The sequence below is a fragment of the Ciconia boyciana genome, chromosome 2 (assembly GCF_034638445.1).
Source record: "Ciconia boyciana chromosome 2, ASM3463844v1, whole genome shotgun sequence".
NCBI classification, from domain to species: domain Eukaryota; kingdom Metazoa; phylum Chordata; class Aves; order Ciconiiformes; family Ciconiidae; genus Ciconia; species Ciconia boyciana.
In genome coordinates, this window is record NC_132935.1 from 96,851,436 (window position 1) to 96,867,589 (window position 16,154).

General features: G+C 39.2%; 1 protein-coding gene across 1 annotated transcript in view; it reads right to left on the bottom strand.

The window, feature by feature from the left end:
* Positions 1-16,154, bottom strand: part of LOC140647234 (uncharacterized) — a gene marked incomplete at its 5' end in the record, with an annotated part of 149,875 nt that overhangs the window by 45,099 nt on the left and 88,622 nt on the right. The window contains one exon of the mRNA XM_072851597.1: positions 642-860. Coding sequence (XP_072707698.1) covers positions 642-860 — 219 coding nt within the window. The remainder of the gene's footprint in view (positions 1-641; positions 861-16,154) is intronic.

Here is a 16,154-nt window from a genome sequence, read left to right on the forward strand (position 1 = left end):
ACCTTGTGGACTTGTTCTCCATCTTTTTTTTGTCATGTCAAGTAATGACAAGTAATGATTTTCCTGGAACTCTCTAGAGAGCTCTGATTCCCAAGCTTAAGTCAATGTATAATATATTTAAAATATGTCAACCCATTGTAGTCCTCACAGTAAAATTGATATATCAAAGTTAAATTCTTCAAAGTATTTTACTCATAGATCACTTTGGTAACATCAAATATGATTTAAATGCTTCTTCAGTTTTGTGCACTTCTTAGGCATTTTGAAATACTTGATCCAAAATGATAAATGATTCTTATGGAAGATACATAACCTGCTGGGTATCTCAGAGGGGGAAAGGTAGGCATGACACGATGCACAAATGGACATATCCTGTTCTGGGTTGAAAATTGACATTATTAACACCTTCACTTTTCTGTTAGGATCACATTTACATATCAGATCATCTGGAGTCTGGATGTGGTCCTTATTCTCCTGCTCTCTGCATAGGAGTCTCTGCCTCTCTCTGAGGCTCCTATCAGGGCTTGCATGCCCTTAGCACGAGTCTTAGTCATCAGTTCTCTTCGTAGTGCGAAGGAACAGCTTTGAATGAAGCTATTTGTAGAAATATTCTGACAGAGGAAGAAGGCAGCGGGACTTACTTTGTAACAGGAACAGAGATGGTCTGAAGGAAGAGCCATTGGCTCAAATAATGCAGGTAAAGTCTCACGAACCAAAGCAAAACTACCAGCAGCATGAGCAGCCAGAAGTCCCTGGAGCGCCAGTGTGCGGCTCCCAGCTCTGAGAAGGCTGAGTATACTACGAAATGGAAATGCTCGACAACCCGCTTGGACAGTTTCACTTCAGCAGCAGAACGGCAGCTGGAAATATATGGAAATAAAACAAAGAGTCATTCGGAAAAACATACAAGAAATAGCAGTCCCTAAAACACTGTAGAGTCCTGCTACACAGATAAATGTGGCACACACTCTGATTGTAACTTTTGATTGACTGACACATCTGACAGGAAAAAAGGGACAGTTTTTTCCATTGCAGTCTAGATGATAGGTGGCTTCCTCCCAGAAATCATGCTGCTGTTTTTATAAAGAAAACAACAAATCACATTTAAAACAAAGTTTTTAGAAGTCTTTTGCTTTCATTTTGATTTTAATTTTCTCACAAATTGCTCTCCAAGGAACACTTTATCACTTATTTTCCTTCTGAGAAAATGGTAAAAGAACTTGTCATATTTGTACTGAAAAAGTATTTATTTTATTGAAAAACATGAACAGCTTTTTGGCGTTTGGGTAAGAGAACTTCAGTCAAACATTTCAGTACACAATGAGGGCTAAAACTTCTCTTTAAACTAGTTTCAAGTGAAAGAGAAAATAGAAAAGAACTTGCACAGTACAGTATTCTGCTACTACGTGTGGTGTGATTTGCCCTTTAAGCTAATTACTGCTTCAAAGGAGGAAAAAAAAAAAAAAGAAATAAGATGCAGAGATGCAGCCTTGGCATTATGTTTCCAAGAAACTGGAGTCTCTCAGCTGATTCAAAGCTGAAAAGACAGTAGCTTCTTTGACCTTTTGAAACTTCTAACTGCTATGCTTATTTCCACTGATTTAAATGACTAAGCAGCTGAGATGCACAACTCTAGGACTAAATATGATGTCATCACGCTCAAACTGTTATTTATATTGATTAAGGCTTCTGAAAGTTCAGAAACACAAAGATCTTTTTGTGGAAGAAAACATTCTGGCTTTTTAAAGTGTAGCATATGACTGGAGAAGAAGCAACAGTGATACTTGCACGATATTTCATACTCTTTTAAAACATTTTCCTGCCTACATATATGGATTTCTTAAGTAGCTGTGTACATTTCTTTCTCCAGCAGTCACCAAGAGAACTGCAATAGCAATGGACAAACTTAAAAGGATTCTGCATTTGGTCTAGGTTTGAATGAGCAGGAGAAATAAAAATCCCAAACTTGCCAGCCATAGGTCTGGATTTTGGGACCAGCCAAAATCACGTTACTCCTGACCCTCAGTCTTGAGGGTCAGGACGCATGCGTAGGAGAAGGCATGCTGTCAGCCAGCTCCTTTTCTCATGAGAAGGCTCAGGCTTTAGTTACCTGGCTGGCTGAAGAACAGGAGGAGAAGTTGTCAGGGACACACCACAAAAAATAGTTTTTGAGTCACTAAGAAGGCTTTAGGTACAAATCACCAAAATTTATCACAGAAGTATCTGTTGGCCTGAGACAGGCGATCCTTGCAGTGACTATAGGTTGATCTGTAAGGGTCTTTGAAGGGCTTTTTGAGACACTGCAGTCCACTTTGCTTATATCCTAATCAGTCACAAAGTCCTGCTTTACAGACTTAGGGCCACATCATGAACCACCTTCCTCATATTGTAATTATTTACCCACAGCAGCCTACAGGAACATCACAACACATTTCATTAACATCATGAAATCATAGTCTAGGCTTGTGTGAGAAGGAAAAAAAGAAAAATGTAAAATAAGAAATATAATTGACTGTGGTATTATACTACAAAACCCATGGCATTCTGGATGTTCTGAACTCTGAAGCCAGATTGTACTACATCTCCTTTTATATAAAGAAATTTTTTGTCATCTTTAATAATTTCCATCGAAGTCTACTCTTAAGGTATTCACTCCTTGAGGAGAGTTAATAGGGCAGGATTAGCCACACAGTTATTTTAGTTAGACCAAAGAGTTTGTTGTTTGTGCAAAAAAAGGAAAAAGATTAAAAAGAGAAAAGAAAAAAGAATACTATCTTAGCTTATAATACTCTTCTCATCCTTCATCAAACAAGCAGAATTACATAGGTGTCCCACCCAGCCTCACCCATGTCAGAAATCTACATCCTATAGGGATCACTGACAATCTTTGCCTCTGTGCTGAGAGCACGAGTAACCATGTATTTTCCACAAAAATCTGGATTGAGATCACCTCCTCATTTCATGTAAGAGTCATTTACTACTAGATTATTTGGGCTCAGTTTACTAAATGAGGCTACCTCTGAACAAGCAACACCAGAGTGAAATGTTCAATAAACCACCTGTAAAATGTTTCAAGACATAAATCCTTCCTCCAACCCAACACACAGATTAAGAAGGAGGGCATGCAGCTCAGGGTGCTGAAAATACAGAGTCCTCTTTCATTCATAGCTGTCCTGGAGCACCAGAAACACTAAGAAACGTCAGTGACCAAAGTGCTGGGTTGGGAAGGTGAGGTAACTTCTTCCTTATGGAGGCAGGATTCTGATGATGCAATCAGCACTTTCACAGGAGTTTCATGAATACACTTACTCCAGCTCTGTAACTCATTGTGTGGAAGCTGCTTGCGTAAGCACCGTGAGCACACAATACAAAGTGGGGCTATCAAACTTCCCTAAGATTTAGGCAGCAATGAAAATATTCAACCTGTGCCTTCATCGCTCCATTGCTCCCCACTCTACTTCCACTTTCAAGAGGTCAAAATAGAGGCAACGCTTCCACCTGTGAACTATCAAGAAAGTTGCACTTTTTTAGGACATGAAAAAGAAAAAGAGCAGAATGGCGGTCTGTGCGTTGTCATCCCTGCTGAGACACTGGCTCTCTCAGCCATGGGAATCCACCTACTCAACAAACTTCCAAAGTAAAGTGGAGAAATTCAGAGCACGTTGCCTGTTATCAAACCCTAGATGCCTTCCACTGGCAATGACCCCGCTTAAACCAGCAGGGCAACATCTATGATCTCTTTACTTTGGTGCATCTTTCCCCTGAAAAACATAATAGCAGCCCAGAAACTCCACAGAAAGCTAAGCTTGCTGGAAGTCAAAGAAATCAAGAAATACATCTCCATTAGGTAAAACCAAACAACATTCATTTTGACTTCTGAAGAACTATTTTTTCTTTAAAAGACTTCATGATTTTCATCACACACCTTGACCATCATTTCCAGCTTTTAAATGGAAATTAAAGTCCTCCTTACTGTTTAACTTGTCAGACAGTCCAGATTCTGAGTGTCACTTCTGTGCTAGCTTGTACTTCCTTCTGACTGTGTAACACCTTGACATGAACATCATCAGCCAGTGGTAGAAATTGGTGGAAAATATAGCATATCCAGTGACTCAGTGAAGGTCCCAACCCACAACTGGAATCTCTTCATTTACTTTCAAACAAATTCAGTGGGCCCCAACTTACTACTTGTAAGTAACAGCAAACAGTTCCTGAGTACTCATTAATCATGGTATAAGGCTGTTTACTGGTTGTCACTCCAAAACACTGGGCTTAAATAATATTTCATATTGACTTTTTTGAAGAATGAAGAAACGAGGAGGCAGAAACACGAAATGAAATGCACCAAACAAGTGGAAACAGCCCCTTTAAATATTTTTAACTGGTGTTACTAGTGAAAGCTTGTGGGTGGAGTGACAGTGCTGGCAGATACAGTTTTCAGAAGAGATTTATATAAAGTTGCTCTAGGGCAGAAAGTATGAGTATTACCTTTCAAAAACAAATCAACCCCTCCACCCACAAAAAACCCAAATCTCAACCCTTGGGTGAAAACTATATAAAGCTCTAAATGAGAAGCCACTTGAGCAATGGATTTATCCATGATTCCTTGGATTACTGGTAAGTAATTTGGCTGAATGTTTCTGTTCTAGGGCATTAGTTTTGCATTTTTCTTTGCAAAATGCTGCAGTAACAAATAGCAGAAACCGAATTACCATAAAAACAGGTCAATTATTTCAATGGAAATTGTTCAGAAGGAAAGAAACGATGCACAGATTCTCTTAAGCTACACTTGATGATGATGACAGAAAAGTAATGGCTGATAGAAGGCAGTGTGTACTGTTGGGTGACAGCTTTGCTGCTGACAAACTACAGCGAACATTTGTATAATGCACTCCAAGACTGGCACTTACAGCTGATGGTGGGGGTAGATTCCCAGCCAATGCAACCCTGCTTGTTCCAGAGCTACACTGGTGTATACCAGCTAAGGTATTCAGGATCGAGTCCTGAATGTATCTATTATTTACATTGCAGAAAATAAGGCAAAATAAATGTTTTACATTACCCATACAGCCAGAGAAGATTTAAAGAGCAAATGCAGACTTTATGCAAATTACTTTCAGGGAATCACAGTCCTCACAGCCCAAGAATCTGTGCAACATATTTACTCAGTTCACAAATAAAAAAAAAACCCTCCCCATCATCACCATAAATGGTAGGTATTTAAACTTAACCATAGAGTAACGAAGATGCAGGAAGCGCTGCTAGTGTTACTATAATGAAATACTATCACTTTCAGTGGAAAAGCACACCTGTATCTGAAGGTCCAGCTAAAAATAATACACTAATACATGTAGCCCTTAAAATGGAAGCCAGTTAACAGCACCACTGATGAAGCATGAGGCAGAAATGGAATCTGGTTCATTCCACTGTGCACAACATAAACATATATATAAAACATATAATTTTATTATCATTAGAAGGATTTTATTATTATTCCTTCTGCATAATATTTTTCCTTGATAGATCTCATACTGCATTACAAAGAGACTGTCTTTATCCCAGGCTGTATAGTGATGATACAAATGACTTTGCCCAATAAGCCAACGGCAGAGCTGTGAACTGAGCTCTGCTGAGTTACAGTCCATTATTCTATCCACTGGATTCCTAATAAAATATTACTTTTTTGTTTATTTGTATGCAAAGTGAATATAAGCAGGGAGAACATTTGCTAAGGATGAAGACACTGCTTTTTCTCATCTCTTTCTAGGACACACCTATGCTTCATATTCTTCAGTTTGCAAGCACCAAGAAAGCGGATACCACAAAGAGTTACAGGGGCTATCTGCCGTAAAAGAGGTGGCGAAAGACCTGAGGGGACATTAGGTAACTCCTTAATATACAAATGCTCATAGGAGAATTTGTTCTACAGCTTGCTGAAAAATCCAAAATCATGGTACAGAAGAAATGTTGGAAATCATAACAGGTTTATTTTTCAGGTGCACCTGTGGTGGAAAAAAGAAACTGCCAGAAGTATACAAAATCCAAAAACTCTGAAGAAAGGCTTTAGGAATTAAACATCCTTGCAAAGCAGGAAAAATAGTCTGCCAGTAACTGCAATAATTGTTTTGGGTTGCTGCAAAGAACATGACACAGGTATGTGAGTGCACCTGGCAACACCCACGCTGCCCCACCAAGTTGGGGAGGAGGAGGGCAATGGTGGCCAAGCTCCTTCCAAGGTCCAGGCTGTGCCAGCTCAGGAGGAGATGGCCAGCAGGCAGCAAGCTCTGGATCAGCAACAGCCCAGGTGTGTTTGCATCACGCGCATAGCCAGCAGCCAGAACAAACACATCAGTTGAACTTTTCCCACAACACACTCACGCCAAGAAGCTCACGGGGATATATGCTGGCACAGCTGTTGCCTTGGAGGGACCACTATGTTCTTCCATACTGGGAGATGGACACTGTGGGTCAGTGGGCCAAGACGTGTTCGTTAAAGAGGAAGGGAAGGAAGTGCTGACAGCTTGATATTCCTCTGGATACGTCTGTGCTAGCCCCAAAATGGTGGGCACTCGGCTCTCACTATAAAAGAGTTTACGACAACAGAAAATTGGCAAAGAACAGTAGATTCCTGTCCTCATCAGTCCCTCTACCCAACGGTTTAAGGCTGGCAGTGGAGCCCATCCTCTGCCTTTAGCTAACTAAGAATTTCCTGAGGGAATTAACTGAGAAATTCACAAGACGAGATTTCTTACCAAGCTGGGGAAGGAAGCCTAAGAGGAAGAAGGAATCACAAAATTTAAGTCAGAGTGGCAATAGTGCTGGAAGACAGTATGGTTCCTTGTAGAGAGCTGGCAGAGCTTTGCACATTTCAGCTTTGAGCAGCATCTGACAATGACAAAGCAAAAATGACAAAAAACAAATTATTATTGTCACGGCTGTAGTTTAGGTAGGCAACTAAAACTTTGCCTATTTCATGCTTAACTGCATTTTCATGAGCCTATTGGCTTGGCAAAACAGTCTGGAAATCTTACAAGAACAGACTTTTTTAAAATATTCCAGTCTGTCTGGTTCCAGCTCTGGATGGGAACAAACATGAAATGAGGAAACTCAAGTGCAGCTTTCAGAACTTTTAAGAAGCTCTGTTTTATATTTCATTCTAGAAGGGAACAAAAGGCAGCAGACAGTCTCTGTTATTCATCCTCATGGCATGACTAGGCCAGTCAAGAAGCAAAAGAAAGCATGTAACTCCTCCCCTACTCCTTGCCCTCTGACCGCTTTAAGTAAATAAGAAGACAATGAACGAATGAGAAAAAGACACAACCCATACAGGGGAGGATGCAAGAGGTATAGATCTCACAAACACAGCACTATCTGTAAAGCTGTTCTACCAGTAAGCAAGCACAAATGCTCAACCTTGTGCATGAGCAATAAAACAAAGAGTTTAGGACCTGGAGAAGAACCTTACAGGGCAACCAGAGTAATAAATACACCTTCAAGCTCATCTCAGTTAAAAATAAAAGAAAAACTAAAGGAGGAGACTTGTTAGGCCTAAAACATCTATAGAAGTTCAGGAGAATCAAGGTAAAAAACTTTACATTTATGTTAATAGTAACAGCGCACCCTACCCAGGAGAAAAATAAATACATATGGATGTAGGTAGTACTCCTGCTTAAGCTAAGAGAGTCCCCCGTACCTGATGTGTGGAATGGTTTCTACCTTGACACAGAAAACATCCCCAAGGACATTTGCTCTGTCTGGAGGAAAAATGTAATCTTCCTCCTGACCAAATACATATCTAATTCTGAGAGCCACTAAACACTCAAACACCATCTGTGAGCTGTGCATTCATCTGTAACACACCAATTTAGCTGGCAGGCCATTGGGAAACAAGACTCTGAAGCTGCCAAGTTAAAATGGCAATCCAGTACCAGCCGAAACTCTACCAAGCACACAGGTGAGGTTTCCAGTGAACATTGTAGCAGAGAGCAATGAAGCTTCAAAATAAGAAACAGCCTTGTGGTGTGGAAAAAAAAAAAGAAAAAAAAAAAAAAAACAGAAAAAAAAGGAACAGCTTTGATCTTTTCCATCCTGGACTTAATTAGCAGCAGCATCACACTAGGAGCGTGGGTCTGTACAGCTGGAGTCAACCAACCACCTTCCTTCAGTGAGAACCGACAGACTCGTGGCTGCTGTGGACAGAGCGGGCAGGAGACGCATTGCACAGGATGGTCCTACATTTCAGAAAGACCCTTTTCTGGCTGGCTGCACAGCGATGAAACTTCATCTTACACAAATACAGACAAGCCGCGAGTCAAAGCCCCTTGACTTCTTCAGTTGTATCCGTTTTTCACAGCAACAGGCTGAAACAGAAACTGAATTCCTGCATGCTTGCATTGTTTCCCTTGCCACAGTTAAATTGTACATGTGTGAAAGTGCTGGAGTTAGGATGTCGATTGTTAAACTGAATGCACCATTCGCTTCATGTGCAGATTTATAATATTCATGCACCATAGGAATAAATGGGTATAAAGGTGAAAGAAAAAAAAGTGAATCTATGGCTGTAGCTTGTACATAAAAATGCTTCTAAAAGACCATTAGTGTTATTCCAGTCAGACCTCTAGAAGCTTCTGTACTGACCTGACAAAAATGACCTTTCCTTTTTCACAGCAAATTTTACAAGGAAGAGCTAAGCAGGCAAAAGAGGTGGAATCTGGGGGAACAATGGGACATGTATTTAGAGCAATTTTGACACTGGGAATTAATTTTTTACTTGATATCAATTACCTTTTTTTAGTTAATATTATTTGGTGCACCAACATGTCCATGCACAGAAAACTTTGACACAGGAATAGCTGTCCATGAAGAGAGTGAAGTACGATGTGACCCAGGTAATGCCAATTACAATGCAGTTAAAACTAAATCCTTGCAGATTTAAACACGGCCAGCTAAGGCAATTCATGAAACTACAATGAAAATGTAATACATCATGAAAAAGAAATCTCAACAATAGAAAATTGCCTGAAATATTTAGAGCATTTACAAGGCATACGTTGTCCAAATGTACCTATAACAAACCATTTTGGAAGAACACTTCCTCAAGGTTTTGATGAAAGAGAACAGTCTCAGGTTTGAGCAGATGACTGATGCTATAACACTGCACTTTAAAAAACATTTTTGCTTTAATAAAACCTGTTTTCTGAAAGAAAAAAAATATCTATTTTAGGCCAGCTTAATTAAATCTTTAAGAGCCTTAGGAAAAAAAAAAGGAAGGGGAAAAAGTTAGGTGCATATGCAGAATACTCTAAGATACTATTATGTTTAAAATATCATTAAGCAGTTATCAAGATGAGAAAACTTAGATACTGTACAGATAACTTAAATTCAATTACATTATGAAAAAACACAGCTATAGGAAATGTTAAACTGAAATCTTTTTAAAAGATCTTTATAAACACCACTGAAATTATGGTGGAAATTATCCATACAATTTAGTCAAACAAAATGCATCACATAATAACAGTATTAACTTTTTCTTTTCAGTTTAATGCTGCGTTATTATATTTAGCTGCCTATTTTAGAAAGTAATTTGTGTTGATGGCTCTGGAGAAAAACCAAGCATTAAAGAACTAATTTAATTCCTTCTGAGCTATGTTTGATTCAAAAATATTTCTTTTAGAATGTCCCAGTACTGCAGAATCTGACTAGAAATCCACCTTGAACTATGTGCACTTTGACTAACTCTCTCCCCAGGGCAAAATGATCCTGCATTCGGCAGGGTTTTATCCCAGTCTTCTAAAGGACTTACACAGAATGTACCTGATATAACTGGACCAGAATGTCAACCATGATAGAAATTATGATCAAGACATAGAGGATACATAATGATAACCTTATCTATTTTACAGTGGACTGCTATTGGTAGGGGAGTACCTTTAGGGGGTTGTTTAGAGAAATCAGGTCTCCCGCCTTTAAAACAAATAAAGAGAGAAAGAGAGAGAGAGAAAGAGAGAGAGAACGAGAGAAAGAAAACTGTGTAATTTCTTGTGCAGTGCTTTCCTTCCCGCTTGTTATACTGTATGACATAATGGATACTAGCTGTGTTTAAGGTGTTCAAGTAGTGTTACAACAGGCTGCCTGGCTGCCTTTGGAATGAAATTTCACAAATTTTCTTTCAATGTGAAGATATGGCTTTATTCCTCTGGTTCCACGGTATAAAACAGAAATTAAAAAATTGCCACAGCTTGTTTCTCAAAAATCGATGCGTGATTGCTAGCTGCACTGGGAGTTTGAGGGATATCCCCTTATCAGAGACAATCTCTAGATAACATACTTTCCTCTATTGCCCATAGCTGCATGTAAGACATGGCAAGACAAATGCAGGCTTCCTTTTCTGTTGGTGTCATCTATTGATCCAGTGAAATGCTCTTCATCTGAAATTTCTTTCCCAAAGGGGACATTTGCTATGAGAAGCAAACCTTTCTGCGTGATGCTAAGAAATCCTGAAACTTCCTGCTAATTACTGCACAGCATCATGGTAATACATAGCTCTAACAGTGTAAAAAAATAACCTTAGATGAGACAGGGGCCATCCTTTTCCTGGTAGAAATGTTGCTTTGCGATAGTGAAAGTGTAATATAATAAACTAATTTTGTGTTTTCTGCGTGCTCTAGATAAAAATGTGCTCTGGGTCTGTGTTTTTCTTTGGGGGCATTTCCTCTCAGACACATTCAAAACTGCTACCCCAGGTCTGACTAAATGACCTGCAGTATGGGCCAAAACACAAAACAGCGTCACCGTGAGAAACACCGGTATCAGAAAATAATGAGAAGCAGAGGGGTAGGTATAGGATTTTGGGGTACAAAAAGAAGACTGCCTACCAACAAGTCCCTGCAAAAACCACATTCATTTGTGCATCTACACTGCCTGTGTTGTCTCCCCTGTCTATGTAGCGTGCTGGCCTAAGATATCAGCACCCTCACAGAAAGCTTTATCTACTGAGAGAGCAGAAAGCGAGGATGTAGAAAAGAGGCATTCCTTTAAAAATAAAAATTTACTTGTAAAATACATAGCTAATCAGCATCCGTATGAATCTTTGCAGTTTCAAAGAGCTTTTGGTATGGCTCCTAGGTACTTGTAATTTCATCGGATTGAAAAAGAACAGAGAAAAACGTTTAATAAAAAAATCAAATATTTGAATGACAATAGAATATTTTTGACTTGGCACCTCTAACCAAAAGCAACTTTTGCTCAAGAGTAAAGAAGGGGCACATACTTTTTAAAGATGGCAATAAACTTGTTCTTTCAGTTCAAATATAAAGTATTACACTACTTATCCACCACACACACAATTTCTAAAAAGTGACTGTCTAAAAGAGACTCCGTTGTGAGACTTCACCCAGACAATAAGGATTTCCAGGAACAGGGGAATTGACTTGGTGTTAGGTCGCACCTCAGCATTTCTCTCCGCAGGGACAGTAACTGAGGTATTTCCCCTCTACTCTACCCCTCTTGCTAAAACTAGCCAGCAGGTTCAAAAGTTACTAGAGGTAGAGTGACAGGCAGCCTTACTGCATACACCTTGCCTTCCTAAAAAACCTGGCTAAGAAATAAACCCCAATATTCAGGAGCCATTAGAATAAAGCTTCTAAAGCAGAAGAATAATGCATTTGGGCAGAACAAAAGCCTTGTTATTTTGCTGTCTCTGATAAATGATAGTTGGCAGGTATTGAACTTAGCATGCAAACAACTTCTCTGTTTGTTTGGGGTTTTTTTTCTCTTGTGTATATTTGTCTGCAAGTGCATTTGTAAACAATACAATTTGTTGAAAACTTCTTGTAAAAACTCTCGGAAAATATTTTTGACTGTCCTTTTATAAAGATACAATTCTGCTTTTTCTTGGAAGCTTTAGATTTTTTATCAAAGAACTCCAAATACCTGAAAGACACAACTGCAGTTTTTCAGAGCGCCATGTTCACCCAGACAATAAAGGTAGGAAACACTTAAATAACCTTCAAGAGGCACCACAGAGGTGGTTCTGAAATTAATCTTTAGGGTTCCCTTATTCTGTTGAAAGGATGGATTACTGGGGGAGGGGGGCTGTGTTTGCCAATTAACCTTAACACTTATTAGTTTTCTACCTTTCTATCTACAATAAAGACATCCACACAGTCCTAGAGAAAAAAATCCCATTATCTTAGACCCAGAGGGTTTCCACTACTGGTCTGGACTGAGACAAGATTTCACCGACTTAGAGAAGACTGTGCTCCTTTGACTCAACACAACTGATAACTCATTCCAATAGAAGCACCTGCAAAGCAGTCATACCTTCCCTAGCTGGACAAACTGTCCCTTACCAAAACTCAGTGTGATGGGCTAACAGCAATACTGAGTCTAGTGCTCCTTTCCCCTCCAACAGCTCCTGGTGCAGCAGGATCCTTATCAGTCCTTCCTTCCTACCCAGAGCTTTTTATTTAATTGCAAAGCCTAATAATCAGATATGCTTACATAGTATTAATTCAATTTAGTTAAGTAGCCTGCTCACCTTCCCATAAATTTGGTAGCAGTGTATGGATGCAAAAACGTCAAGAAGTCAGGCAGGGCAGCCAGGGAGAGGTTTACAAAGATACCAAAGGAATTCAGCTGCTGATATGTAACTAGAAAGAGCACTATGGTTACAGGATACAGACTACTTTGAAAACCTCTGCCTCAGTTCAGACAATAATGTGCTCTCAGGCTCTCGGTATTTTATAGCCTCTTTTTCTTGCTTAATATGTAGCTTCAATAATCTTTATTTCCTTTAGGATCAACCTAAAACTTACTTGATCTACAATGCATCAGAACTTACACTTATGTTAAAACTTTAGTTTTCACAACTCATAGTTTCTTGTTGGTGGTATTTTAGTTGTGTAACCTTAAAATTGTGTTACACACTGTGTTATTTTTTATTTTTCTTGTGTTATTTTTTATTTTGCTTCCATTTTAACCTGAAGGCAAATTGGTTCACAGGTTGTATTTGATGTTATTCTTTCAGCTTAAAGACTTCAAATCATTACAAAAAAGAAAGAGAGAAGGCTTTGGTGGTTTAGGTTTGGGGTTGGGTTTTTTGGTGTTTGGGTTTTTTTTGTCTGCTTATTAAATAGTTTTTGCTTTCTGGGCTCAAGGTTTGAAGGTAAAATTTACAAAGACAATGCCTTTTGTCAGTGAACCTTCTGCTACATTTTTAGAGGCATTCAGCAAATTCCAGCAGCGGATTTCTAGACACAAAAGACAAATACAACCACTCCATGATTTAGATTGGCTTTCTGTTTGTGGGTCATGAGACTCACTGCTGAGCATGTCAGAAGTTGGCCATGGCATTTAATGAAGGTCATCAGCAACTTCATAGTTCCCATAGCAAAAGAAAGAGTGTGCTCTGGCTTTGGTTTTGGGGTATGGGGTTTTTTTTCCCCCTTCCTTCTTTTAGGGCTTTGATTGGACTCTGAGACTGGAGTTAGTGGATAAACTCAGTTACTGCAAGAGAATCAAATTAAAGTATGGAACAAGCTGGTGCTTTGAAAAATGTTGAATTGCATAGGTTTCTTTTTTTTCAGAGACATCATTTAACATTCAAAATAAGTATTAAATTTCCCTTCAATTCAAAAGTTAAGAGTCATTCATGAAATTAGGAACAATAATCATACTATATTATACCCTGTCTCATGTACGTCTCGGGAGGGCTGTGACTTGTCATAGCATGAAGGAACCTGGAAAAATGATTGCTTGCTGCTTCAAACTGAAGATGCATAGCTAAGATGCTCATTAATGAGGCAAAGGAAAATTAATTGACATGTCTAATAGTTCTTTTAATATAGCCTCAAAGCCTTGACATGTCAATTCTCAAATTACCCCTGACGTTCTTTGTTTCTCTCAGTGATCTTTCTCTCAGTGTCGCTTTGCTAGGAGAGAAAAATAACATTTCTTTCCTTGGCCTCTCTCAACGTACTTCCTGGGCAAGGGCATTAGTCCTCCAGAAAAATTAGATGCATTAGCCCAGCTACCTTAGCCCCTCTCCAGGTCAGGTCTAACTTCCCAGACGGCAGTACTCCAGCCTTGTGATTGCTCTGTGTTAATGATGCATCTTTCCTGGGGCATATGGTGGTAAAAACACAAGCTTAAAAAAGCCTAAATGTGTCATTCTTTCTGCAAGTCCACACTGCTCTTGAGCACTCCTTTGACTGAGGTCAGAGTTCCTTTCAGCATGTCGGGATCTTCTCTACCTCTGCTTTCCCAGCAATGATCTCTCCTTTGGAAGAGACTGCCTCTTCCACCCTGCGATAGTCTTTCATACTTTCTCCAACATAGCCAGTGAAAGAGCATTCCTCTTAGCGCTTTCATTCTTTTCACATTATTATCACCCAATCCAGCCTGGAAAAAAGCTGTTTCCAATCATTTGCCTGTTAGTCAACTCTTTGCCTGACAGCAAATCCTTTGATCAAGATGGTTATACTGTGTATATAAGGCTCATCCAAGCTTATTTAATGGATCTTTATAATTGTCCCTGATATTTCATCAGCTGGTATTTCTATCCTAGATGAAGTTAGGAAGAAAAGGAAACAGAGAAGGCAGCTAGGTCACATACTGCATCTGCAGTTTGTAGCCTGGCACAAAAGTCCATGGGATTCCCAACTGAACAGCGTTTGAGAACTTCACACTGGCAGATTCTTGAAGCCATGATTCCAGAAGCTGAAAAAATCTTGCTTACAATGTGATTTGTTTGGGGCTTTTTTTTCATATGTAGATTAAGCGGTGTGATTTGGAAATGAGCCCCTAACAGATCATAGTAATAAATCTTCTAATACAGAGCCATACTGGAAAATACAGCTCTTTGTGCAGAATGAAAATCACTGCATAACACTATGTTGGATCCCTATGATTTTGTAAAAAAAAAAAAAAAAAAAAAATCATTAAGATATTTTTCATTTTATATTCAATAATCTCAGCCGTTCTGCTTAGGGTATTCATATCTCTGGGGTTTCCCATAAGAAACAGATCCTCATGCACTGCAGAGCATAAACACACTCAGACCAATAGTCAAGGAAGTACTACAGAAGTGTTGTCCATAGAGCTGCATGCGTGCAGCAAGTCCAAGGCATCTAGAGAGCACCAGATTTCTTGCACATTTGAAGGCAATTAGTCCACACACAATAGATCTAACATGTCTCAGGCACAGAGAAGTCCCTTCTCATGTGCTGTAGAGCAAGTCTGAACAGCCCAGTGGATTTGCCACATGGGCTGTCAAAGGTCCAGACATCTTGAATAAATGTTGAAAGTCTTCGGCTTCCACCTAGGCCCAAAAGGGAGAATCTGGGAAAAGCCAGGCTTTATGCAATTGGGCAAGAAATGAATGTAAAATTCAGTAACATTTCTCTGTGAATGTCTTTTGATTATCTCATACTTTTTGAACACTCCAACCAATCAGTACTAAAAATTCAGGGAATACCATAGCTACCATTGGCCTGAACTCTATTGGTTTTGACAGAAAGTGAAACAAGAGAGCACGGAAAATATAAGAGAATGGGCAGAGAAATGGCAGAGAAGGAGTTTGTGAGCAAGAACGAAGGCATGTAAAAACCATCCACGGGAAGCAGAACAAGTGTGAAGGTCTGTATCTGTAACATTTTTCCATGATACACATCACAATAAGAATAAAATAAGGATGCTGAGGCACAGACAGCAAGAATATTCTCCAACATAAAGTAAGCCAGTAGCAGGTTGGGGAACTGTCCTTACTGTCCATTTGTTCTTCTTTCATGCTGAATCTAATTCTGTGTTGCTGAGATGTGGAAGTTACACAAGGTCATTACCAATGCAGGCAAAGAGAACCTGTATTACTTATTTCATGCTGCATGGGACCTCACTTTAACTAATACATGAAGGCCTCTTAGAAGCTTTTAATTGCAGAATAAAGATGGATGAGAAGTAGTTTTCCCTTCACGTGAAGATTTTCAAAAGACAATTCTGATCCCAAATTGGGATGAAAATGTTGAAAACAAAAGTGTTCAGGTACTGGTATTTTGGTTAATGAAAGGACCTGTTTTAATCATTTAAAGTGCTTTGACATTATTTTGACCTTTTCAATAGAAAATGAACCCTTCTGTATACATTAAAACATGTGA